Source organism: Propithecus coquereli, unplaced genomic scaffold, assembly GCF_000956105.1.
Source record: "Propithecus coquereli isolate 6110/MARCELLA unplaced genomic scaffold, Pcoq_1.0 Scaffold518, whole genome shotgun sequence".
Lineage (NCBI taxonomy): Eukaryota > Metazoa > Chordata > Mammalia > Primates > Indriidae > Propithecus > Propithecus coquereli.
This window is the reverse complement of record NW_012151041.1, coordinates 1,178,436-1,205,704: the sequence shown is the minus strand read 5'-3', so window position 1 is coordinate 1,205,704 and position 27,269 is coordinate 1,178,436. Positions and strand designations below refer to the sequence as shown.

General features: G+C 43.7%; 1 protein-coding gene across 1 annotated transcript in view; it reads right to left on the bottom strand.

The window, feature by feature from the left end:
• AFAP1 (actin filament associated protein 1) overlaps positions 1 to 27,269 on the bottom strand; it is a 134,426-nt gene that overhangs the window by 39,381 nt on the left and 67,776 nt on the right. Inside the window, exons 5-9 of the mRNA XM_012656745.1 lie at positions 25,515 to 25,726; positions 21,036 to 21,215; positions 9,856 to 9,951; positions 6,967 to 7,048; positions 675 to 824 (exon numbers count right to left, since the gene is read on the bottom strand). Coding sequence (XP_012512199.1) covers positions 675 to 824; positions 6,967 to 7,048; positions 9,856 to 9,951; positions 21,036 to 21,215; positions 25,515 to 25,726 — 720 coding nt within the window. The remainder of the gene's footprint in view (positions 1 to 674; positions 825 to 6,966; positions 7,049 to 9,855; positions 9,952 to 21,035; positions 21,216 to 25,514; positions 25,727 to 27,269) is intronic.

The window sequence follows — 27,269 nt, the reverse complement described above, 5'->3', positions numbered from 1 at the left end:
GCCTCTTGTGTTTTCCCCTCATATTACTGCCCAGAGCTGGTTACTGCAAGTTTATTTCTGTGCTTACGTGTTTTGGACTTTCCTTCTGCTACCAGACTGGATGTCATGGGAGGGCAGGGCTGTTTTGGTCCCCAGGGAACACCACGTGCTTATTAACATAGTCCCTGACCAACAGTAGCTGCTCAGACAGTACTGGCTGGATAGAAGCTGACTAGGGAGATGGCCAGTCATGAGATTGGATTTGAAATGTAAGTTTGAGGATGGTAACATTATAAGAGAGTTTAGTTTTATTACTTTAGCCCAAGGGAAAGAGTTGAGCTTAACTCCATGAAGGTTTCCCGTACTTTGTACTCCTTCCTCTGTTTACCAATGGCAGGTGCACATGTTCCAGTTTAAAAACACTTCAAAGGAATTTGGGAGAACTTCACAGGATCAAAGAGAAAAAAATTTTTTTTTATCTTGAAAGAACCTTAGAGATCATCTCAAACCCCTACAAGGTCTTTTACTAATACGAGGTAAACGTGGAAATTTAATACATTTCCTGCAATTGGAATGATCGCACAAGTCCAGCGCTCAAGGTAGTGAACCTTAGCTGAACCCTAGACAGACGCAGCCCCAGGAGAGAAGAAAAACACTGGGTGGACACAGTCATCTCCGGTGAATGTTCGTCTTACCACAAGTGGGAACGTCCTCCTCGGCTGAGGAGGTCTGCTCGTCTGTGGATGGCTTTTTCTTTCCCAGACCAATAATCTTGGTGATTTTTTTCCCGGTGACTTTAGACACGGTTCCCTTGGTCTCTGATTTGGAACTTTTCTTCCTCTTCACTGTCAAGAATGACAATAACAAAAAAGCATGTTTTAATTGTAGATGTTAACTGAAAAAAAAAATAAAAATAAAGCATAAGTCACAACCTATTTCTTCTTTCCCTTAACTTCTACCTACCGAGTACCTCAAGTACCTGCCAGTGTGGGCTGTCGACCCAGACACTGGGGGTCCCAGCAGAGAACAGGGCTGCTCCCAGGAAGCTGATGTTCTAGAGCGGGCTGAGAACACACACCCTGGCACGCGCCTGCATTCACACACATGAAGTACGTCGAACCGTGCAAGGACCCCACGGAGATCCAAACCAGGGTGATGTGGGAGAGCGGCCGGCAGGTAGAGAAAGCCCTCCCAGGGCTGATGTTAAGCTGAGAGCTAAATTAACAAGGAGCCAGCCGTGCACCTCCGAGGGGGAAGAAGTGTTCAGGCAAGAACATCGGCTGTCACAAAAGCTGTCATGCTGGAAAAAGCCCGAAGTGTCTGAGGAACAGAAAGAAGCCAGTGCGGCTACAGCCTGGCTGGCAACAGCAGGGTCCCAGGGAGGGGAAGGCAGAAGGGGGAACTCGGTCTCCCTCAGAAGCTCCCTCACCCACCTGTCAGACACTCATTGGATCCTGCCCTCCCCGGGGCTATCAGGCCAGCGACCTGCATGCCAGCCCTTTATGCTGTGTAGCCTGGACAATGCTGAATCAGGAATTAACTGTCAGTATACAAAACTTATAAGCATTTTGCATAAAAATGATTCTGGCTTCCCTTGAAAAAGTGGAAGATCTGGCAGCTCTGAACTACATTTGGGAACAGCAGCAGGAGCAGAACAGCAGTGTCTGCACAGATGGGCCACCGAACCACAACTCAGGCCAGCTCTGGTCACTCCCCACCGTCCCCCACCACAGAGGCCCAGGGCCCGCTGCCACCGCACCCTGCATCTGCCCCACTGGTCACTGGCACTCTCCCTCCAACCCCACGGGCAGAATTACAGGGATGTACACGTGAGCAGGCACCCAAAACTGAGTGCGCCAAGATCCCTCCAGCCAGAGAGCTACTGTCAGGACGTTCGGGAGAAGGGGACTGGGATCCAAGACAAAAACACCATCCCCCGGACCCTTTCCTTTCGTCTCAACCTTCTGTCTGCAACTTTCTGGAAATCACAAACCCTCAGAAGGTAAGAAAAGACAAGGATTCCTACCCTGCCCCTGCCCATGTGAACAAATGAGCGTGCACACAAAGCCACACAGAGTAACTTCAGAGAAAGAGCATCTGGGGACACGGCATGATAAGCTACTGGCCTAATTCCTACATCTTCCCTAAGCACGTACACACTCACACACACACTTCCCTCATCTTCCTCTTTCCGTCTGTCTCTGTGGGGGTGGGGGAGTAGCCCTGCGCCCATCTCCACTCTGCACCCCTGCCACGACCAGACGGATGATGGCACAGATACCAACGTCCGTGTCTCCCGTCTCCTGCCCGGCCTTCCATTCCACGCCCTCCCTGCAGGGCTCTAATCCCACGGGATTAGTGCCCTTCTAAGAAGAGACTGCACATACACGACAGACAGACCACGCAAAGGCCAGGTGAGAAGGCGGCGGCTGCCTGCCAGCCAGGAAGAGAGCCCTCATCAGACACCACCCTGATGGTGCCTTGACCTTGGACTTCCAGGCTCCAGAACTGTGAGAAAATAACTTTTTGTTGTTTCAGCCACCCGGCCTGCGGTATTTTGTTATGGCAGCCCGAGTTGACCAATATGACACAGTCTCAGCATTTTGTGTTAGTTTAAACAAATCAGATTAAGGCCTCATGCGATATGAGAAACAAAGGACAGAGGAATGCCGCCCTGCCCTCCTCCTTCTCCCCCAATATGCACACACACTCTTTTAAAACAGAGCACCGAGAATCTGTTTTAGTCCCATAGTCTGAAGGCACAGCTCCCCAGCTAACACCAGACAGAGGGGTCTGCAGTTGGCACAGCTGTGGCGTTTTGGCTTCAGTCCAACCAAACCAAGACAGAAAGCAACAGTGGATGCCCCCCAGCGGCTTGAGAGGCCAGAGAGCGACCTCCACCCCACCCCTCGCAGTGGAGCTGCCCACAGAAGGCACCGCTGGCTGGGACAGTGGGAGTGCCTGGGCACCCGTGGAAGGCCTGGGGCATGAGCACAAGGCAACCGCCACAGATGGGGCATTCATCACATCACGCTGGGGTTTTGATTTACTCCCAGTTAGACTGAGACTGGCTCCTGCTGGCAAAGGGCTTGCTGGACGCTGACTACAAAGAAATGAGATAATAATTAATACCTGCAATTCCTTAAATATGCCCTGAAGAATTTTTTGCAAAAGCGTAAGTTAGGTAATCCTTGGAAGAAAAAGTCAAAGCATGTAAAAACATAAGGAAAAAACCATCAAGAATATCTTGATGCTATTTATCAAACAAAAGGCAGAAATTAGCACTTACAACAGAATTCTGAAAAGAAACAAAAAACTCAGAATGCTCAACCCGCTGCAGTTAGAGCAGGAGAGCTGGCGAGTCCAGGCGGCATGCGCTGTCCACTCGCGATGGAGACGGGCGGGCTGGGGACACAGACCACTGGAGCGTGGCCAGCACTGAGCATCCTTAAGGCCATGACTACCACAGGCCCAGTTTCCTGTCATCCTACAGAGAAGGGAATCTAGATGCTTTTGTTAGATGGGTGGGAGGGATGGGGATTAACATAATCAGACCATTTACTCAGTGATTCTCCCAACAACCCATGAACAAATGATTACACCTTAAAGACATGAAACTCTGGTTAGTGGCTGTCACGGCCTCTGTGTGGACTGGCACCAGGACCTCAATTCTCGTTCCTCACATCAGCTGCAGTATCACCAGGATGTTTACTATTCACCCAAATCACACTGCATCCGCTTATTAAACACTAGGGATTCCCCCTTGAAAGAAGAAATAGGAGCTTGTGAGTCGCTCCCTATGGCTTTGACCACATGGAGTCTGGACTGTTTCTATCTTCAGCTGAGATCCTAACACTTAGAGAAAGCTGTACGAGTTCAGGATTTTCTCTATGCAGCGAGCAGAGAAATTTGACTGAGTCACAACGTGGCTGGGATAAAAAGAGTTTAACTGAAATCTCTCAACAGCAAGAGTGAGCAGCAAGAATAAAAGCCGAGATAGGTTAGAATGTATTTAAACCTTTAACTTCCTTCGTTAACTATTTATCCAGTATCCACTATATGCAAAGCCCAGCAAAAAGAAGATGTCTGAACCAAGGTCATTTTTTAATTCCAAAGTATAGAAAGTTGTTCTTGTTAAAAGGAAACAAGAGCATTTTAAGCATAGACATACCCACTCACATGTACATCCAGACATCCATCTTATTCTGAAGAACCTAATTTTACATAGGTACATTGGGAGAAGAAATAGCAAACAAGAAGACAGTTCAACCAAACCAATGTTTACGATGCCTCAACTTCTATGCAAAAACATTGAGATTGTACGTTATTTCAGGGCAAAACTTAAAGATAGCTTTCCTGGTTTTGATTACACGTAATGGGTGCCTTGTGGAAGACACAGATAATACCTTCCACTGAATAACTTCCGACAGTCAAAACTAAAATTACACTCAGATAGAACTGACTTAGAAAACCACATATGAAAAAAGCAGAGATTGTGACCTTTGAGAGTGAACCTATGTCATAACAGTCCAGATTGAGTTCCAAAGTTCTTAATGGCTTACACTGATACTTGGTTTAAGGTGACTTCATCACAGAGATAGGAAACACTTGCTTCACTCTAGCAATAAAGGGCAGGTGGGCTCAGGTGGGCAGATTGTTCGCCGGCGCAGCTGAGGTCACAGGTTCAATGAACACACAGGCAGTTTGGCTTTGCTCAGGGAAAACTGCTCCACTATCCACAAATCACATCCCTCACTGCAGTCCACATGGACTGGGAGAAGATGTGTGCAAAACACAACTGATAAAGGACTTGTATTCAGAATATACAAAGAACTCTCAAAATTCAATATTAACAATCCAATAAAAATATGGGCAAAAGATCCGAACAGACATTTCACCAAAGAAGATACACCGATGGCATATAATCACATTAAAAATGTTCAACATTGTCAGTCATTAGAGAAATGCAAATTAAAACCACAATTACATACCATTACACACCTATTAAAGTGGCTAAAGTAAAAAGAACAAAACAAAACAAAAATGACAATACCGAGGCTGGTGAGAATGCACATGACCAAGCAGTACCACTCCTAGGTATTCACTCAAGAGAAATGAAAACATATGTCCACGCAAAAGCCTGTCTCTGAAAGTCTAGAATAGATTTTTAAACAGCTGCTCCAAAGCGGAAACAGCCCAAATGGCCTTCAGTCAGCGGGTGGATAAACTTGCAGTGGCAATCTACACAAAGGAGCACTGCCGGCAACAGAAAAGAGCAAACTGCTGATACTGTCACACACGGGTGAGTCACAGCACTATGAGAAGGAAGCCAGACTCAGCAGTCCACACTCATCATCCCCTCCTGTAACAGCGCTCTGGTAAAGGCAGATAGCCGCCCAGGGGCTGCCAGGGCCTGGAGAACAGGCACAGGTGATACAAAGGGGCACAAGGGGGCTCTTGGGTGACAGAAATGTTCTGTATCTTCATCGTGGTGATGGTTGCATGACTGCGTTTGTCAAAACTCACAAAACTGTATGCCGACAAAAGGTGAATTTTACTGTATGTAATTTGCCCCTCTATAAAGCTGAGTTTAAAACAGTAAGAGACTTCTGTGTGTGCACACCCATGTTCACAGCAGCACTGTGCACACTAGCCAAAAGGCAGAAGCAACCCAAGTATCTACTGCCAGGTGCACGGATAAACAAAATGTGGTATATGCACAGAATGGAATATTATCCAGACTTACAAAGGAAGGAAATTCTGACACACACTACAGCATGGATGAACCCTGAGGACATTATGCTAAGTGAAATTAGCCAGTCACAGAGGAACAAATCCTGTAGGATTGCTCTTGTGAGGTATTTAGTGTTGTCAGAGCCATAGATACAGGAAGTAGAATGTGGGTACCAGGCGCTAGGGGAGGGGATGGGGAATTAATGTCTCATGGGGACAGAACTTCAGTTTTACAAAATGAAAAGAGTTCTGGAGATGATGGTGGTGACGAGAGTATGACAGTATACATGTATTATAACAATACTAATACACTGAACTGGACACTTAAAATGGTTAATATGGTAAATTTTATATTATGTATATTTTATCACAGTTTTAAAAAATGTTAAATGTAGGCAAAATAAAGACATTTTCAGTAAATCTTAGAAAAGACTTCAGGCTGGGTGTGGTGGCTCATGCCTGTAATCCTAGCAATTTGGGAGGCCAAGGCAGGAGGACTGCTTGAGCCTAGGAGTTTGAGACCAATCTGGGCAATAGCAAAACCTCACTTCTACAAAAAATTTAAAAAAATAAAAAAATAGCTGGGCATGGTGGCACATGCCTGTAGTCCCAGCTACTCAGGAGGCTGAGGCATGAGGATTGCTGAAGCCCAGGAGTTTGAGGTTGTAGTGAGCTGTGATGATGCCACTGCACTGTAGCCAGGGTGACAGAGCAAGACCCAGTCTCAAAAAAAAAAAAGAAAGAACAGACAAGACTTCAGAAATCTGCAAGTCTGGCTTCCTCATTTTAAAGATGGTGAAACAGAGGCTCATCAAGAGGGAAAATGGAAAATTTGCTCAAGATCATGTGGCTAAGCAAAGGCAGAGTTCAAAGGGGAATGTGGGTTCCTATCTCATTACCCAAAGCTCTTTTCACTGGAAGTCAGGTCTCTAAGCCAGATGCCAGCTGTCGGTGATAAATCAAGTGAGGAAGTTACCTGCTGTGAGTCATATATGTGAAATACATGCAGGCACATATACAGACAATAGGAAACCACCTGGGCCAAGGCTGGGCAGGATGGAAAAGGAAGATCCACAGGCTGATGTTAACCGAAGGATTTTCCCGCATTCCTATCAGTGTCATCTACCATGATGACATCCACACAACTGGGTCACCCAGGACATCTTCACATAATCAGACTTTACAGACCTGGCTGTAATATTTTTTTTTTTTTTTTTTTTTAGTTTATTTATTTTTGGCACATGCAGAACTCACCTTGCTCTTTTCCATTACACATAGTAATTCCGTTTTCTATAACACCCTCCCCATCTGAGCTGGGTCTCTCTGAAGATAGTTTCTGTAGAACAGAAAGGGTTAAATTATTCTTACAATGGCCACACTGGCCAAGCGCTGTGTAAAAGTTAAAAGTTATCTCAAAGAGAAAGAAAGTGTGGACCAAATTCACAACAATTAAGTAGTCAGGGCTTACGTGTAACAAACACTAGCTGGTTAGGTTGCTACGAAAGCTTTACAAACATCCAAAAATACAAAGAAAAAACTCACGGAGGTTATATTATACTAACACACATATTGTACCATGCCTATTTCATTCAAATCTCCTTTTCTTGTAAATAAGTTTGAAAAATATTAAGATTATAAAACATATCCCCCCACCACGCATATTATCCTGCAGAAATAAAAATCCCATTGTCCATTTAATTTCTTCCTGCCATTCACCAATAATTGGGTGTCACGTATTTGCTTGTAACAGAAAAACTCAGAACATACAAGAGAGACAAGGACAGTACCAAAACCCTGCAGGGGGAGAGAACACTTGTCATTATTTCAGTCCCGATATTTGGGTTTCATGGGCATAATTAGGATTCCATGTTAGGATCTGAGTGAGACACAGCATTTACAGTTGGACTCCTCCCACTCCTGCCCAAGGACCTGTGGGGTCACAGTGGGGGAGCGGCCTCCATATGCCCTCCTCAGACCCTCCAATTATGCCCAGTGCCTCAGACACTGGCCAGCTGGACTCAGATGAAACACGTGGATGATCCCCAGGGCACAAAGGAACGTGCATGTTTAACTCAGAACACGAGGACCAGGCAATGTTGGCCAAGGATGACAGGCAGGTGTCTGCAATCCTGCAAGACCTGCAGGAAAGAATTAGTGCCAATTGGTGGGAAGCCAAGTTGCAGAGGTCTGATGACCTAGAGCCAGCACTGCCCTGGCTCTCACGCCAGGAAGCATCCGTGGGATCCAGGGCAGCAGGCCTGGCCAGGCGCTAACAGTACCACCTCAGAAAGAGAAGCAAAGGACGATCTCCAATTCCGACATGAGTGTGTGAAAGAGGAACTTGGAGGCACCGTGATGGGAAACAAAACTGGACCAACCTTTTGGGAAAGCAATTTGATTAGCAACATGAACCAAAATCTTCAAAAAGAAAAAACTTCTTATCCTTTGGTCTCATAATTCAGCTTTCAGGAGTCTACTCTCAGGTAATGGACACAGAAGCAGTAAAGATTTATGCAAAAGATGTCAAGTACTATTTTATTTATATGGCCTAAAAAAGAAAAAAAACCAGCCTAATTCAGGGGAGGGAATATTTATATAAGTGATAGTAGAGTCATACAAATTTGATATTAAGCTGATGAAAATGCAAAAATGCTTGTTGTTTGTTATGGGTTTTTTAAAACCTGGAAAACTGCTAATAATATAAAGGTAAGTGAAAAAAAGCAGTATAAGAAATTTTATGCATAAGCTTACCCAAACTGTAAAAGCTGTTCCTTTTATCCCCCTGCCAGCGAACAGATACTTTTTTTGTCTATCCTTGCATTGTCAGTGTTCTCCAGAGGAACAGAACTGATGGGATGTGCATATGGAGAAAGAGCTCCATTACAAGGAATTAGCTCACACGATTATGGAGGATACAAGGAAAAAAGTGGTTAGAAATTCAGAGACTGTTAAAAGGAGCTGCCTCCTCTATGTAGTGGACTTATAAGTGACTTTTTCTATCTATTTACATTTCTCTGAACTTTCTGAATTTTCCACAGTGGAGCAGGTATTGGTTTTATAGTTAGGAAAGGAAGGGCTGTTCTATCACAATATCAGGATGAGGATTGTGATGGTTACTTTTATGTGTCAACTAGGAGGGTGCTTCTGGATGAGACTGACATTTAAATCAGTGAACTCTGAGTTCACTGCCCTCCCTAGTGTGGGTGGGCCTCATTCAATCAGTTGAAGGCCTGAGTGGAACAAAAACACTGGCCTCCCCATACAAGAGGGGATGCTCCAGCAGACTGCCCTCAGACCTCATGTGCACCATCAGCTCCTCCGGGTCTCTGCCTGCCAGCCCACACTGCAGATTGGGGACTTGCACCCTCCATCACCGTGTGAGCCAATTCCTCATAATAGATCTCTTTCTACGTAGATACACATCTCATCGACTCTTTTCCTCTGGAGAACCCTGACTAATACAAGGACAGACAAAAAACTGTCTGTTTGTGGGCAGGGGATAAAGGTAGACAGCTCAGAAAGCTCCTGGGACACAAGCTACTGGCAGAAGATCTCATGGCAGGAAGCCAGGGGTCTCCAAGGAAATGGCCTCAGTCACATGCAGACAGATGAAGTACAATCAGAGCAGGGCGTGTGCCCAACAGTGATGGCTTCTGCACATTTCTGGCAAGAAGGGGTGTCCAGCTGACAGGCCACCCCCCAACCACTATGCTCTTCTTCTGCCTTTCGATAAGCAAAATGAGTACACTGTAGAGGGGGCAGGGGGTGTCTCCTGGTCTGTTAGGAATAAGCCTTTGGAAGGTACATTTATGAAGCACCTACTGTATCCCAGAAGTAGACAGACTTGGATTCAGATATCAATCTTGCAATTCAATAGCTTTGTGACTTTGAACAATGCCCTTCACACCTTTAATCCATTTCTTCATCCACAGCTGGAAATAATTACTACGCAGTCTGTGAAATGACTTACTTAAGCTTAGTACAAACTCAGAAGTTAAAATGGATGGGAAGCAGAACTGCATTTTTTCTTTTTTTTTTTTTCCACCTGGAAGTGCTGAAATTCTCAGAGAATGTTATTAAAACTTTGAGGGAGACCTAAATCAACTGCAAAGTTAGTATTCCTGGAAAGAACAATGCCCTTACCTTCTCTAGTTCTGCCTTGTGCACCGGGGAGCTTGGTGGAGGAGGGCATTCTGAATCCACAGGCCCACTACTGCCGTTGTAGGCTTCTTTGATCACCTATGAAAAGCACAGACATCTTTTGAGCGTGCCCAAAGGCAAAGACGCTTAAACTAGGGCTCCCACGAGGTGCGCAGACGGAGGCATATGGTGTGGCAGGGAAATGCATAGGATCAAATGCACCCGGGTTGGAGTTCCAGGATGCCAGGTGTTCATCTGTTCACTTACTCTCTCAGTCATTCACCAAATGTCTGCCCAATGCTGGGACTGACATAGATGAACAATGCATTTGAGGTTCCTGCTCACATAGAGTTTCAATCCATGTCATTTAAGTATCACCATAAATAATAGGTGACACCAAAAACATGTAGGGAACGTAAGACAGCAGTAAGTGCTACAAAGAATAAAAGATGGTGTTTTAAGAAAATGGTGGGTGGCTACTTAGATCAGGAGCCCTGAGGGGGCCTTACTGGAATGACGTTTAAGGGTCCAGCCATGTGAAGAGCTGGCGGAAAAGGGTTCTAGGCAAGAGAACAGCTGGTGCAAAGGCCCTCTGGTGGGTGTGAAGTGTGTGAGGAAACCAGAGTGCCATGTGGCAGGATGGCAGGGGAGAAAGAGGCAGGAGATGAGGTGGGGGCAGCTGGCTGGAGGCAGATCATGTAGTGTCTTCGGGCCCAAGGGGGAAAGACCCAAAGAGCACTTCAAGGAGAGGGGCAGGACTCAAGAGCATGGGCACAAGGCCTCCTGCATGGGTGTAACGCTGGCTGTCACCTTGGGCAAACCAACTTTAATTTCCCGTCTGAACAGGGCAGATGCCATAGCACCTGCCTTCTGAAGAAGGCAAAATGCCTGAGACAGAGCCTAAAACACAACAAGCACTCAATTATGAGAAGGTTGTAGAAAACACTACTTGTTGTGGGAAGAGTTACACTGGAGCAGATAAGAAAGTGCAGGGAAATGAGTTAGAGGCCATCATTGCTATAGCTGTTCAGATGCAACACGGGCTGCAGCTGCTGCAGTGAAGGCAGGTACAGGAGGGGAGTCAGGACACCTGGAGGGAGGAGCGCCAGCCTTGCTGAGGGACCAGACTCGGGGCTGAGGGAAAAGAGTCAACTCCAAGGGGACTCCAGGATTTCTGTTCCTGGCAACTAGGCAGTGAAGTCTATTCAGAGGAAGACAGTGGAGAAGCAGGTGGGTGGATATGTACGTTCAAACCAGTCGCTGCTGTCACTGCTAACACCACTATTACTCTGAGCACCTTACAGCTTACGTTAAGAGCTCAGAAAACCCTTCCAGGCTAGACTTAGGGGCGCTCATGATTCTGGGCACAAGCGGCCTTCCAGGCCATCCCCTACACACAGCCACCCACTGGTCTCCTCAATCATTCCAGAGTTCATATAATGTCCAGGCGTGCATAGGCAGCAAATGAGACAGACAAGGGTCCAGTGCCTGTGACACGTTCTTGTAACTAAAAAGTTAGCAGGCACATTTTTCAAAATGTCTTCAATTCTTTTTTGGACCTAAGCTTCAATTTGAGTTAAACTCAAGCTCCTTCGGAGCAAAAAGGAAATGCCAAAGTCCTAGATATCTGAGTAGTAATTTTGCAATTTGACCTCAATAGACATATCCAAATTCACTCGGCATGCACTGGCGTTGGGATTAGAGCCAATGACCGACAAAAGACCAGGATCGTGTTTCCAGCCATTTTACTGCTCAGCTGATGTCCACTAAATAAGAAAAAAAAGAAAATGAAAGAAGAAAGCCAGAGAGCTTGGGGCAATATTTTCTCCTTGCTAATTCCAAGGTGCGGAGGCAGGACCGAAGGCGCCGCTCAGTCCAGTGACCTGTGCCTTCTAACCGTATAGATCTCTCTTCGCTTCTCTCACCTTCGTGCCGATTTCACCACTGCTTTTCTGTCTTTATTCCCTCACCTGCCCCAATGTGACTATTAAGTCTTCTATTGACAAAGCAAATTTTTACTTGATTTGAGGAGAAGACTTTGTCTTTTCTCTAGGGAAAGAGTGTTAATCAAATGGAAAACTCTCGAGTTTTTGTGGCAAATAGACCTGGGTTTAAACCCCAGTTCCACCACTTGCTCCATATGCATAGCTGAGCAGTTTGGTCTCTGAGCTTCACTTTCCCCATCAGTGACACGCACAAAATAACACCTAAGGGGGTCACAGTGGAAAAGAAATGCTAAAACACATGTTAAGTATCCAGCCCAATACTTCTCCCATAACAGGTATTAGTAAACCTAAACTCTTTTCCCATGATTATAGTGTTAAATAAACGAAAATGTCTTTCAGTTATACAAACAAAGCCGAACTTGACAAGTTCTTCATTTTACTCCATAAAACAGCCTGCACAATCCTATGATCTCTGGCAAAAGCTTTTTATTTAAAATACAGTTGTCTTCTTTCTCCTTTTCTTTTTTTTGTTAGTGGGGAAGAACCAACAAAGCACTTTGGCGGCACTACTGCAATCATCCCTGCCGGCCGCGGGGGCGCGGGGAGGGCTATGTGAGTGGTGTCTTCTGGACGAGGTGCACGAAACGGGGCATCCTTCAGAGTCAGCCCGGCCCACGTCCAGGAAGCCCTCTCTGGCCCTCCCGTGTGGTGGACACGGCACGCACATGCCCACAGACGGCCTCGTGTCCATCTGTCACAACAGTCATGCAGGTCTGTGTCTTCTGAGCCTTGCTCGTGAGGACGGAGGGGCTATGCCTTGTTTACAACAGTGACACAAAAAAGTCTGATTAAAGGGGGAAAAAGAATGAGGGGATAAAGAAATAAATTGGATTTAAGATTTTCTATGAGGAAAACAAGTGAGTGAAGGAGAAACAAAGGAAAGAAACCAGGCCATAATTAAAATAAGAAAAGCCTCATGACAAAGTTTCCCAGTCCTCAGCACTGATTTCTGAAATCCTCGGTAGGGGGGGGAAAGTGTTTGTTAAAAATAAAAAGGCAAATCAATAAAAGCCGCCAGGCATATACACATTCAAACTTCCACATCCCTCCCTAACACACTGCCCTGTTGACCTCTCAGGCGCCCTCACTCTCCTGTTCCGCCAGGGCCCGTGTGTCCAGCAGTCAGACAGGGTGGTCTAGCTGTTAGTGCTCGCACTGTCGCCTGTTTGAGAAGCTTTTCCTGATAAACCCAGCCACACAATCTGAATGCTTAGAACACTGCACATAGACAAATCATACACTCTTATTCTTCGTTATTAATTTTTCTCCCAGCTAGAAGTCAAATTCCTCCTGCAGAGTAACAGTGTTTCCAACAGTGCTTAGGAAGATGGGCACACACCAGACCAGCCCAGAGCCCGACACCAACCTGGGGCAGGGCTGGGGGTTCCTCATGGCACCATGAGATTGTTCATGCTCCCCTAGACTAAATAGTAATTATGTCCAGGGTATGAAGAAAGGCACCAGTAAAAAGATCAATCAGCATGAACCAGTCTTTATTTCCATGGATTTTTTCAACCAGTTGCAGAGATCAGGCTATTTTCATAAAACTGTCTTTCTACCCTGTCTCTATTTATTGCCAAATTGTACCTGCAGAGTTAATTCAGGAATCATAAATAAAAGGCTTATCACTCAAATCCTTTCAATAGCTACAAATGAGGGTTTATAACAATACCTTTCTATTTAGAGTCATGTTGTATGAGAGCTTCAGTATGTATTTAAGAAAACTAGATCCAAATTCGGAATCACAAATCTTCTAAAAAACAAATTGTTATATGTTTTGTGGTAGTTTTGTTTGCTTTTAACTTGAGCCCTCAACTCGAGAAACACAATCTCTGCACATTTTTTAAGGAAACCTTACCACTCCATTTCTGGGAACACTGGCTCTTGTCTTCTGTTTGACCCCTATGCAACGGCTCATGTTTTCAACATCTGTGTGCGCACACACACACACAGACACACACAGAGTCAGTTAATTTTGGCAAGAGCTGCTGGTAATGGAAGTTGCAGGCAGAAAGGAGAAACAAACTTGGCAGCAATTCTTGAAGAAATATGTGCAAAGTCATGCATTGGTTAAACACAGCCCTCGTGTTTTTCACACTTGACAAAGGGTATGTATATGTGACTTCATTAAAATATTTTTAACTGTTACACTAAAGCTGTGTTTCAAAATATCGAAAGTCTGGATCATCAGTTTTAAACAATGTGGGGTAATAGCAGTTTATATTAATAAAAGCCTTTTATGTTAATAAAACATAACTTTTACAAATAAAAGACTTAAATAATGTGGGATAATAGCAGTTCATATTATTAAAAGAATTGGCATTTGTTTTACAAAACAATTCATATGAGAGAGTTGTTAAAGCTTTTATAGGAATCCTAAAAGTGGCATTATGAATAATACCATTTATATATTACCTATATAATTTTGAAAGTATATTTATATTGTTTTTTATTCTACATCTTTGATAATTCTGGTAATTATTATTTTCATTTGATAGATAAATGGGAAAGAGTTTGTTGACCCAAAATATCATGAGTTAAATGTATTCCAGGAACATATCCTAGATTTCCAGATTCTTCACTCACTTTTCTCTCATCCTAACATACTCCGTATAGCTAAGTGGGGGTTGCTCCTTTTATGATGGTTGCTCTTTCATGTAAAAAAAAAGCACTTCAACCATAAAGATGTGGCCTGTATGAGCTGAAATAAAAAGCCATGATGATAACATTGACTTATCTCACATAAAACTATCATTACAAAGTTGTGAATCATTTTGGTTAAAAAAAGAAGAGTTAAACAAGACAGTTAAAGACTGTAATCTGCATTTGGGAGGCCGAGGTGGAGGGTCTACTTGAGGCCAGGAGTTCAAGACCAGCCTAGGAAACATAGTGACACCCTATCTCTACAAAAAATTTTGAAAATTAGCTGGGCATGGTGGTGCACCTATAATCCCCAGCTACTCAGGAGGCTGAGGCAGGAGCATCACTTGAGCGGAGGAGTTCAAGGTTAAGTGAGCTACTATCTCACCACTGTATTTCAGCCTGGGTGACAGAGTGAGACCCTGTCTCAAAAAAAAAAAAAAAAAAAAGACTGTGGTCTACAAACGTATATAGACCAATTTACCAAATTGTAAAATACATATCCTTTACAAATAGACATAGAACATTTACAAAAACTGACTCTATGTTGAACAATAATCAAGTCTACAAATTTCTAAGATGTAAAATCATATAAAGTTCTATAAGACAATTAAATTAGAAATCAAAAACAAATAGATAATTTTAAAAAATAACCAAATATTTACAAGGCAAGCAATATATTCCCAAATGAATCATTGGTCAAAGAAATCACAACAGAAACTAGAAAATGTTTAAACTGAATAATAACAAAAGCACAAAATGTCTAAACATATGTTAATAGTATATAGTCAAAACTATGCTTAGAAGGAAATAATATAGTTTTAAATGCATGTTTAGGAAAAAAAAATTGTTAAAAAAAATCAATGATCTAAGTGTACATTTCAAGAAGTTGAGATAATTACAGCAAATTAAGCCAAAAAAAAAGTAGAAATAAAATAATAAAGAAGAGAACTTAATAAAGTAGAAAACAACAATATTATAGAAAAAATCCAGCAGAATCAAAATTTGTTTTTTTGAGAGAACTAATAAAATTGACAAACTTCTGGCAAGACTATGAAGAAAACAAAGGCGGCACAGAGTACTCTGACTTCTGGTTACCATACAGAAAGGTGTGGGAGACCGTCACTCTTTCCGTCACAACAAAACAAGTGGATAAGCTAAAAAGAAAAAAAAAAGTATTTTTTTTTAACCCATCCAAGCAATGAGGATACAAAGAAACCTAAAAGAGCTAAATCCTAAAAGTGAAGAGTCCTTCACAGAAAAGGAGTGACCACAGCCCCCCTTGTCACTGGCAGGATGGGGCCAGAAGGGCATCCACTACACAGGGCAAGGGGAGAAGCCAAAGATTAACAGCCACATGCAGCTGGCATGACTTTACAATTCAAGGAGCACCACAGCAGGGTGCAGTGGCTCCCGCCTTAATCCTAGCACTCTGGGAGGCCCAGGTGGGAGGATCGCTTGAGGTCAGGAGTTTGAGACCAGCCTCAGCAAGAGTGAGACCCCCGTTTCTACTAATAATAGAAAGAAATTAGCCAGACAACTAAAAATAGAAAAATTAGCTGGGCGTGGTGGCGCATGCCTGTAGTCCCAGCTACTCGGGAGGCTGAGGCAGGAGAATCATTTGAGCCCAGGAGTTTGAGGTTGCTGTGAGCTAGGCTGACGCCACAGCACTCTAGCCCAGGCCACAGAGTGAGACTCTTGTCTCGGAAAAAAAACCCAAAACAATTCAAGGAGCACCTCGACAGAAGGAGCCTACACTCACTCACCCATCTTTCCCCTGGGGCTTTATTGAGTATGCAGGCACAGCAAAGAAGCTGGAACCAAGCAAACAGAGTTCAGAGGGGTCCCCTTGAGATGCACAATACTTCTCCCAACTGCAAGGTTGCTGCTCTGCAGATGAAGGCAGGGGGCGGCACGAAGCCTCCCCAAGGAAGGACCAGGCTTCCTAGAGAACCAGGCACCCAACCTTCAATAGCTAGAGACAGAGTACAGGGCAGAGAGATTTCTCCCAAGGCACAAAAAGCCAGAGGCAAGACTGCAGAACACAGAGACCACCTCAGCAAGCCAAAAGCTGGCTGTTAGGCCAAAACCAGAAACAAAACAACAAGCTGGTTCAGAAAGCCGGTCACGCATCTGCAGTATACAAAAGAGATCTCCAGGTTTTCACCACAGGTCTCAGAGCCCACGCCAAGCTGATGGGAAGTTCCTGATGCAGCACTTCAACCCTTCGGACAGCAGAAGTGAAGTGAATCAAAGTGAAGCTGCAACAAAGTGCAGACTCCTCTCAACCACAGGTGAGATGCACACAAGCCACCCAGGAGCAGCTCGGTAGGGGGCCACACCATTTTCTGGAGAGAATACAGCTCACTTCAGTCTCCACTGCTCTTTCACACAAAATGTACAGAATATAATATAAACTCCTGAGACACATTCAACACAAGCAGTCCCAGAGATGGGCCAGATACTGGAATTATCAGAGATGCTAAAATAGATATGATAGAAATGCTAAAATAGTTCATAAAAATGGTGCACAACATGAATAGATGGGGAAGTTCAGCAGAGAGATGGGAACTATGAAGAAAGAGAGAGGAAGGAAGGGAGGGAGGAGGGGAGGAAGGAAGGAAAGAAGGAATGGAGGGAGGGAAGGGGGTGGCCAGGCCACAAATGAAAAGCAGGATGTCAGGAAAGAAGATGGATCAGACGAGTGTAACACACCAGGCCACAGAAGAGGAAAGATCAGTAAACCTGAGGACAGTAAACTAAAGGCCTCTGCCCAAGCTGAAACACAACGAAAGAGTTATCAAAAACAGAAGAGTATCAAGAAATCCATATGAAAATATCAAAGGACCTAACATATCTATGAATGGAATTTCGAAAGGAGAGGAGAGAAAAAAAAATTGAGGCAGAAAAAAGCGTCTGAAGAGAAAATGGCCAAAAACATTCCAAAAGTAAGGAAAGGCATCAACCCACAGAACCAAGGAACTCAACAAACACCAAGAAAGACAGAAACCAATAAAACTTCACCTACACACCTCACAGTGAACTGCTGAAAACTAGGGCTGCCTATGAAGACAGATTTGGCTATATATCAAAATTATGAATGCTTATAGCCTTCATACAAGCAATTACTCTTTCTGGGAGTTTAGCCTACAGACTAGCGTATGAAATGATATATGCATAGGGTTATTTATTAACAATATAAAATTGTCTGTCATATCAAAAGACTGAGAATAACCCAATGTCTATGAATGGGATATTTTTTTAAAGTATGGTCTATTTACACAATGGAATGCTATATACTATTTTTAAAAAAGAGAAAGCTCTCTATTCTCTAAATTGCTAAGATCTCCAAGATACTTTGCTTGGGTGAAGAAAACCAGGTGCAGAATGCTTTACCTTTTCTATGGGCAGGTGAGAGGAATTTCCATGCACATGTACATAGAAACTCTGAAAGGAGATATACAAAAGAAGACTGTTCTCCGGCACTGCTGGGGGAAGTGCAGAAAACAATTTGACAAAATCTAGTGATGCTAAAGATGTGTACTTCCTACACCTGCCAATTCCATCGTCAGGTATCCAAGGCATCCATCCCAGAGAAGCCACAAGCGTGAGACCAAGGGACACATAGGAGAACGCTCACGGCAACGCAGCCTGTGGTAGGAGAGGGTGTGAACACACTAAGTGGCCATCAGCAGGAGCACGGATGTAAAACAGTTCTGAGTGAAAAAACCACCCACAGGACACATGGAGTTTGAAGCCATTTACATGGAAATTATGAAACATGAAAAACATATTATTTACCATGCATGGCCGTGTACATATATAAGTGAAGGCATTTCTTAAAAAACATAACCAGACAGTGATAAACACCAAATTCAGATAAAAGTTACCTTTGAGAAGGGAGAGAGAATTAAACAGGGGAGGCATATCTCAGTTCCAACTGTAGCATTTTAGATCTTAAAAAGATATAATAGATATAAAGTAAAAAGAAAAAAAGATTCTTAGGTCCGGAATGAATCTGAATCATTGGAAATCTATGGTTTTTAAATCTCTAGGTGATTCAATAAGGCAGCAAATCTAATGACAGTATCTGGAGAAACTAAACTAGGCCAACTCAGGTCTCTGCTGGTCTAAAATAATTAAAATTCTATAACCGATTGACTGAAACTAGTTTTGCAATCTGACTATCATTTCTAATCAAGATTTCTTAGGTTCTCGTACTGTCACATGTAATGGAAGTAACACAGGCATTAAATAAAGTAATTCATCACCTTAAACTCTTGGGAAAAAGATAATTTACCCTGTTTCACTTATTTATTTATTAAAATATATTTATTTATTTATCATCAGCAAATGCTAAAAAAAATTATTATAGTTAACTTCCATTCATAAATGGAGTCATCCTTCTATAATTAGCTAAGTGCGTCTGATCTATAAGTATCTCGCATCTGGTGAAACAAGATACAAGATCATTTCACTCCATCAGCATCTCACATCTTGAAAAAGTTTGTTTTTAATGGTGCATTTGTCAGCTGCACTGTCAGCTCCATGCCATTCCCAGTGGCACTCCAGATAACTTCACAGGAGACCGACGCCAGCAAGCAAGGCGCTGTGCTTTAGTGTGCACGAAATACAAGGGAAAAAGAAGAAAGCATAAATTGCAGAGTAAAGCACAGAATGCAGGATGGGTGCAGGTAACCAAAACAGTGAGACCAGATGAAGAAAACAGAATCATAAAGCTGCTCACTCGTTTCCAAACTGTGTTCCCTCCTTACTGAAGGGATGGTACAGCAATCACAGGCGTGAGGAATGAAAAACAAAGAAAATGGCAAACTGTCAGATGGCCCAACACAACAAGAATGAGACACGAAGCCAGAGAAACCTGATTTGGACCCCAGCTCTGTCACGGGCTGATCACAGCTGGCGTCACTTCACTTACCTGAGACTCGGTCTCTTCACTGTCAAGTGAAACTGCTAATGATAACACCTTTCTCAGGTGCCTGTTTTGGGGACTACAAGATAATGATGGCGGGAAAGTCCTTTGTACACTTAAAGGGCTTCAGTGATACTGGTAACGGTGGGGTTGACGTGTAACATACTGAAGTTCTGTGTCGGGAAGGATATAAACTCGACAGTAGAAATTCCTCACCACAGGACTTCCAGGAGGATCACTCAGAGGAAGAAACCGCTCTCCTCAACTCCCATACGATACAAATACGAGGAAAGCCACAGCCACTCCCAACAAAATAAAAAAGACAACATCAATGTGTTCTGAGCAGCTGACAGACACAATGATAGTAATCATTGTTACCATCATGCAGTCTGACCTTTCTAATTTCCTGGGGACAGGCGGGAAATAAGAATTTTAATGAATACTTAATATGAATACCTGCATGTTGTAAGAACCACTGTTACAAAAATGCTTACCAGGTTTTCCCACCTTTCCAACCCTTTTCATAACAGGAGCCAGCAGGCAATGATGGAATAGATGGTTTGGACCAATCTTGGTAATGAAGACAATTAGAAAAGCAAGATAAAATATGCAAAGCATCTTCCCCAAAGCATGAAGAAGCTACTATGATAGAGAGGGATTACTGGGCCAAGACCCAGAAGAGGCTGGAAATCCAGAGAGGTAGCCTGGGAGCTGGCATTGCCTCTGCCACCCTGGAGGAGGCAGCTGAGGGCAAGCAGTATCTCTGACCACTCTGCGGGAGGAGGGATTGAAAGCTGGAGTCCAGGGCATGCCAAGGATGAGGTCCCTGGCAAGGCACCCACAATCAAGATGGGGACCCCAAAGGAACGCATCTTGGAGTTAAGAGTAAAATAAAAGACACATAAACCTTCTCTTGAATGGACTGCAGGCTGACTTCAAGTAACCTGGGTGGCTCTGATCACCTCGAACCCTGATTTTGGAGAGCTGACACCCCCAAACATGTGGCAGAGGAAAATGAAAATGCTCCCTGACAGAGGAAAGCACTGTTCTAAGAATCAAGTGACTTCTATGGGGACAAATGGAAACCCACATGAAAAAGAATGAAATTGGACCCCTGTTTCACACTATATGCAAAAAATAGCAAAACAAATCAAAATGGATCATAAACCTTGATTTAAGAGCTAACTTTGTAAATCACTCAGGAAACACAGGTATAAATCTTCAGGACCTCAGATTCAGCAAAGGGGCTCTTACACATGACACAAAAAAAGCAGTATAAAGGAAAGACATATTGACACCTGCTCCAACATGGATGAACCTTGACAGCAGGACACTAAGTGGAAGAAGCCAGACACGAAAGGCCACCCTCATAGGAGTCCATTGACATGAAATGTTGAGAGTAGGCAAATCTACAGAGACAAGAGTTATACTGAAATGGGTTTCTGATTCGCCTCAAAGTAATCAGAATACTCAGCTATGAAAGATAAAACTATTCAGGTTAACCCATTCTGCCTATGCTTAAAAAAACACAAATTAAAATAAAATTAAATCTCAGAAAGAGGTTTGGAATTGAAAATGGCTCAGAAACATAACAGACAACCTACCTTCAGCCACTGTTCAGCCTGCTCCTTGCTCTGGACCGCAAGAACAAGTGGGTCTGTGCCTTGCTGGGTAATTTTCAACTCGTGCTTCTTCTTTTTGCTGTCTTTCGGGATGTATGTAATGTTACAGCCTTGTAGGGGCAGTTCCATCTGAGGCTGCTGGTCCTTGGAACTTTTATAGCACTGCATTCAACACAACAAATCAATGTATATTATGAGAAAGTTCAAACAGAAACACTGATAAAACTCCAGCATAATGAAAACATGAATATTGGCAAGACATCTGCAGGTCTGATCAGAGAGCGAAGACATCAGCAACTGGGAAACGGATCTCCAGACTAACAAGTTTCACACACACGAAACACTCCTTCATACTGATGCTTTGCCTCCAAGCATAGGAAGGTAACACTTATTCGTGAACTCAGCAGAAGTTACTGAACATCTATGGCATGATCCAGCAAGAAGCAGAAAGTCCCCACTCTGACGGAACTTGTGGGCGCATTGCAGTACCCACCCTGGAGCTACCTGAGCATAGGAGGAACAAGCTCTAGAAGGAGATACAAAAAGGCTGTTAATGGCTGTAACCTGTGGAAAAAGGGACTGGGAAAATTATTTATAAATAAAAGTATATAAAATATATTTATATTTACATGAATAATATATAAAACATATTTTTAGTTCTGTTGCAACTACACAGCTCTAATGTGGAGAGACAATATAATAATTCAGATACTTTATAACCTACATTGTGTGATATCTGCCTATCACATCTCTATCCCCTTTCTGAAAAACAGATAAATTATTTTATTAAGACCATAAATATCAATACAAATTGTGCAAAAATGTCTACAAAGGTCTGCTTTCTAGGTGACTAGAGGATCCAAAACTCATGTTGCTCCACTTACACAACTGACGTCCACTCTAAAGATTTCAATTGGTAAGGTTAAAACTGAGATTTAGTTCATATTGCCCTTGCTTAATGTCTGTTTGTAAAACTTAGAATCAAATCTTTGTCCAAGGGTTCCCCCTACCCCCTTTTCTTTAACTGTATTACTTATGGCCAAAAGCATTAATGGAAAGACACAGAGGTCAGATATTGGGGTACTAGCCCTGTTACCAATTTATCATGGGTCCCAGGAAGCTTTTTAAGCTTTCTGAGCCCATTTCCTCCTTTCATAAAGTATGTTTTGCTGTTATTGTTATTATCTTATTAGGTTACATTAAATTATTAGTAACAATATATCTGCTACCAAGTGCTGAGTGTGGACATCAGGAGGCATTTCATGCTTTCCACTTAATCACCAAAGTTATCCATTCTGCAGATTTGCAGACTGTGGCAGCCCTGAGACGCAGCTGGTTAAATACTAATATTAATAACTTGCCCAAAGCTAGGAACCCGCAGAGTGGTGGGCGCAGGACTCCTGCCCAACACTGCACAGTGCACAGTCTGCATTCCTGGCTCTACACCATTTACTGATGAAGGGATGAATGGAGACTTATTTTCAGAAATGACTTCTAGAGTCCTTTCCTGTTTGATAGTTCTGAATCCGTGACTCTCAAATTACACAGATAAGGAATACATCACCCCCTCTTTTAAAAAATTCAACTGATGATTGCCCTGTCTAAAAAGGAAGAAAAAAATACATCAAAACCAATTAACCTCAGATTGTTATAAATGTTTACCATTTACCATATTTTTTGCATTTTGAGTAAGTGCAAAAAAAAGGTAAAAGGGAAACAGTACAGTGGAAGGACTCAGAAAAGGAATTTTTTAAATTTTAAATTGTTTAAACTTTTTTTGGCCAGGCGCGGTGGCTCATGCCTATAATCCTAGCACTCTGGGAGGCCAAGGCGGGCAGATAGTTTGAGCTCAGGAGTTCGAGACCAGCCTGAACAAGAGTGAGACCCCATCTCTACTAAAAATAGAAAGAAATTAGCCAGACAACTAAAAATATATATATAAAAAAATTAGCCGGGCATGGTGGCAGTGGCGCATGCCTGTAGTCCCAGCTACTCAGGAGGCTGAGGCAGGAGGATTGCTTGAGCCCAGGAGTTTGAGGTTGCTGTGGGCTAGGCCGATGCCACAGCACTCTAGCCCAGGCAACAGAGTGAGACTCTGTCTCAAAAAAAAAAATTAAAAATTGTTTAAACTTTTAAAAAATGACATAACTGTACATATTTATGGAGTACATAGTGATGTTTCGATATGCATAATACAGAGTGGTGAGGTCACGGTAATTAGCATATCCATCATCTCAAACATTTGGCATTTCAGAAAGGGAATTTTATAGCTCATATTTTTCCTTAAGTGAAATGCCTCACAGTAGCTCTGTTATCAGCAATACGACAAACTGCAATCCGCAATCTGCAATCTCCCAGGCAAGCTGCTCTATGACAGAGAGGGGCACGCAGGACATTCATTAAGGTGTGCCCTTAGGACAACGCTAGTAGGAGGGAGAGGGAGAAGTGGGACTAGGCAAAGAAGGAACCCACAACACAGCTCAGGTGGCCTCGGGGACACCTCAAGAGCTTTAGAGCGCAAGGGCCCCACCAGAGCTGCCCCAGGAGTCTGGGCCTTTATACCCTGGCACTGGAGGCAGAACCGTGGGGCAGGAGCGGACCTTGGGCTCAAGGGCCCTCCTCAATGGAGACAGCCCCGAGTGGGCCCAGCAGCCCTTCCTGCAAGTGTGGGACTGTGTCCTACGGTCCTGAAGGGCGTCTGAGTGTATCATAGTATTCACCCCAGAGCCACCTGGGCACAGAAGGAACAAGTTCTATGATAGGAGATACAAATGAGCCACAAATGGGAAGACAGACTGGGAACACTTAGGGGAAGAACATGGCTTTTTGTTTTCTCTTTATAGCTTTCTGTACTGTTTCAGTTTGGAAAGCATTTACTTTTATTACTGTTGTCTTTTTATGTCAATAGGGGTTATCTGAAGGGTTGGATCATAGGTCATTTTTGAAAGGAAAAAAGCTTCATAATAAAAATAACTAACACTGATTCTGCATTTTATTAAAGACAGTGCTTTCTCCCACTTTTCTGTTGATTTCTTCTTAAATATTTACAAATACTCTAAATGGCAGGATTTATCATCCCAGTTTTGAAGGAGGAAAAGCTGCTAGGAGACCCAAGGGAAGAAAACTCACAGATCGGGAGAAAGACAAGTGGTGGCAACGAGGGTCAGGACCCAGACCCCAAACTGCGAACCCCACATCCCACTGCAGGGTTTCCTCACTGCGCTCTAGAACTTCTCTTTCAGATGAGAGATGACTGTGTGTTCTTGAAGTATTTATATAATAAATCCACATCTTGCAGCCATTATGTCAGATTATAAATAAGGACCATATTAATCTTTTTTTCCCCCATTCTTTAAAATTCCCTATGGCATCATTTTTGGCATATTCTAAATCCGGGAGAAATTCAGGCCACACATGCGGAAAAAATATGTTCTCTCACCATTTTTAAAAGACTGAACAAAAACATTAATTAAAAAATATACAATGTCCTAAGAACATAATACAATAAGATACCCATAATTCACAGATGAAACTTGGGGGGGAAAAGTATCATTTGCTCCACTAAAGAATGATATACAGAAACATAAATTCTCATGTTTTCTGTTTTAATGATATAATCTTGAACAATTTTCCCCTCAAGGTTACTTTGAAGGAAAAACAAAAGGCAAAAACATACTCTAAGGTTCATAATTCTCATAATCAACCATGGTTTCTACAGGAACGAAGGAGAAGGAAGAAAGAAGGTAGAAGGGGAGGGAGGGGGGAGAGAAGAAGGAGGAGGGAGGAGGCGGGAAGGAGAGAGAAGAGAGGAGGCGGGAGGGGGGGAGAAGGGAGGAGGCGGGAGCGGGGGAGTTGCCACACCATTCTCAAAGGCTCTTGTTCCTAAATGGAGCCTCCATTGGAGAAACACCTACAGCAAAGGGGTCTGTGCTTTCCGCAGCCCCTGCTTCTCTGTGACTTACTTATCTTCCTGTTCTGACTCTGGGATTTTAAAAAAAGGAGAATTGGCCTCGAGCTTTCCAAAAGAATTTCCTTTCCTGGCCGCTCTCCCTCCAAACCTCCGAAGGCCTGCCTGTCCCACTTCCATGACCTGGCTTTGAGGAATTCACTGACTCACTACAAATGAGAAAATCCATCTTGCAACTTCTGGCAAGTTAAAATATCATGCATTTCCAGTGACACAAACCACAGACACTGCCCCAGAATGGGAATGATTTTGTCTGCTGGCTGCTTCTGGAGCTGGGAAACCAACAGCAGTGAAGACACAACCTCGGCCGGTGCTCATCGATGGCTTATGGCGGGTACCAGCGCACGGCCGCTGCGAGTGCACAGGTCCTCGCTGAGGGCTCCCCTTCCCTGAGTGGCTGATGTTAACACTGACTGGGCATGAATTCCATCGCTATATATTTCCAACAAAATCCTACCAATTTTACACAAACACGCCTATTCGGAACGCTTTACCAGCAGCTTGGTGTCCTTGATGACGCAGAGTAACTTGGTCCACTGGCCGAAGCGCTTCTTCCGCAGCAGGAAGGCACAGATCTTGGCGTCCTTCACCAGGTCCATGGAGGCCTCCTCTGAAGGCCACTGGTGCCGAGTTTTCTTCCCCTTTCCATCTTCCTCCTCTTCATCATATGACTCATAAGAGCTACTCATGGCATCCGAGTCATAATCTGTCAAAAAGAAACAAACAAAGGTAAAAGGACCTTATCTTGAAGTTTGCTCAAGGTCACATCATTATATTTTTAATAACTAAGTAATTCAATGAGAAAGGGACTTTTGCTCTTTAAGAAAAAAGAAATAACTCTAAGATACTGGCAGTAGAAACTCAATGAAAAGTTCTAAGCCGAAGTGACTAAAAATTCTGTGTTTATAAAAACCTTTTCTGGACTGTTCAATATGGACCAGACACTACGCAGACGCGGCGCTGCTGACGTCCTGAAGCCCTCGCGGCCTTCCCGTGGCCAGCACTACCTCACTCTGCGTCACGTTCCACCACTCGGAGCTCTGGCCCAGGGAAGGCCTTTGCTCTGCCGCATCCGCCCTCCATGTCAAAGTCCTTCCGAGCCTGCAGGATCCTTCTCCTAACGTTTAAGATGTGACCAAAGGCTGCCTCTCCTCTGGGTCATCCTTGGAACTTTCATAGCAATTTACACCCAGCCTTCCAGTGGCATTCGCCTCATTCTGCAGCACATTCGCACCCACGCTGGTGTTTCTTTTAGTTTCCCAAATACGTCATAGTCTCTCTTATCTCAACGTCTTTGCCCATGCTGTTCATCCACGCTCCCTCTTGCCTTTGCCTGGTAAGTGCTCTCATCTTTCAGGATTTAACTTACACTTCCTCCAGCAAACCCTTCCTGAGTCACCAAAGCAGGACGCTATGGACTGAACCATGTCCCCCACCAAAATTCAGGTGTTAAAACTCTAACCTCAATGTAACTGTTTGAAGACAGGGCTTTTAGAAGGTAAGTTCGGTTACGTGCAGTCATAAGGGTGGGGTCCTAATCCCATAGGGCCTTATAAGAAAGAAGAGGGAAAGAGAGAGAGATCTTGCTCTCTCCCCATCCACAAACCAGGAGGAGGCGCCTCCCTCTCCAGAACCCAACCGTGCTAGCGTCCGGACCTTGGACTTCCAGCCTTCGGAACCAGGAGGAAATGAATTGCTGTTGTTTGAGCTGCGCAGTCGACAGTATCTTGTTGTGGCAGCCCGAGCAGACTAAGACAAATGCCCCTCCTGCATGTCTCTACCTGCCCAACACAAAACTCATCATACCGCGCTACCAGGCTATGAGCCCCTGAGGAAAAGTGGACCATCATGTAGGCTGTGATATCCCAGCACCTAACACAGTACCTGGCACGTGGCAAGCACAAATAGTGTAGAAGAAAGAACTGTGACATGAATTTAAACTGTACCTGCAAAGCCCCTGGAGGAATGGCTGGCACATCAAAAGTATTTCATAAATACCATGACTGTTGTTAATATTATTGCTTTCAGCCATGCGGGATGATAAGCTCTTCAAGACAGTGTCTGATTCATCTCTGAATTCCCCTCAACCCAAGGAAGCATCTGGAACATATTCACTTTTCAAAACACACTTGAGGAATGAGCGCCTAGATGATGAATACAGGGTAGATAAGGAGAACAATGGCTAATGCAGGCAATTGCACAATCTGGCAGAAGTGCCAGAAACGGCAGACATTATACAGAAGAGAGCT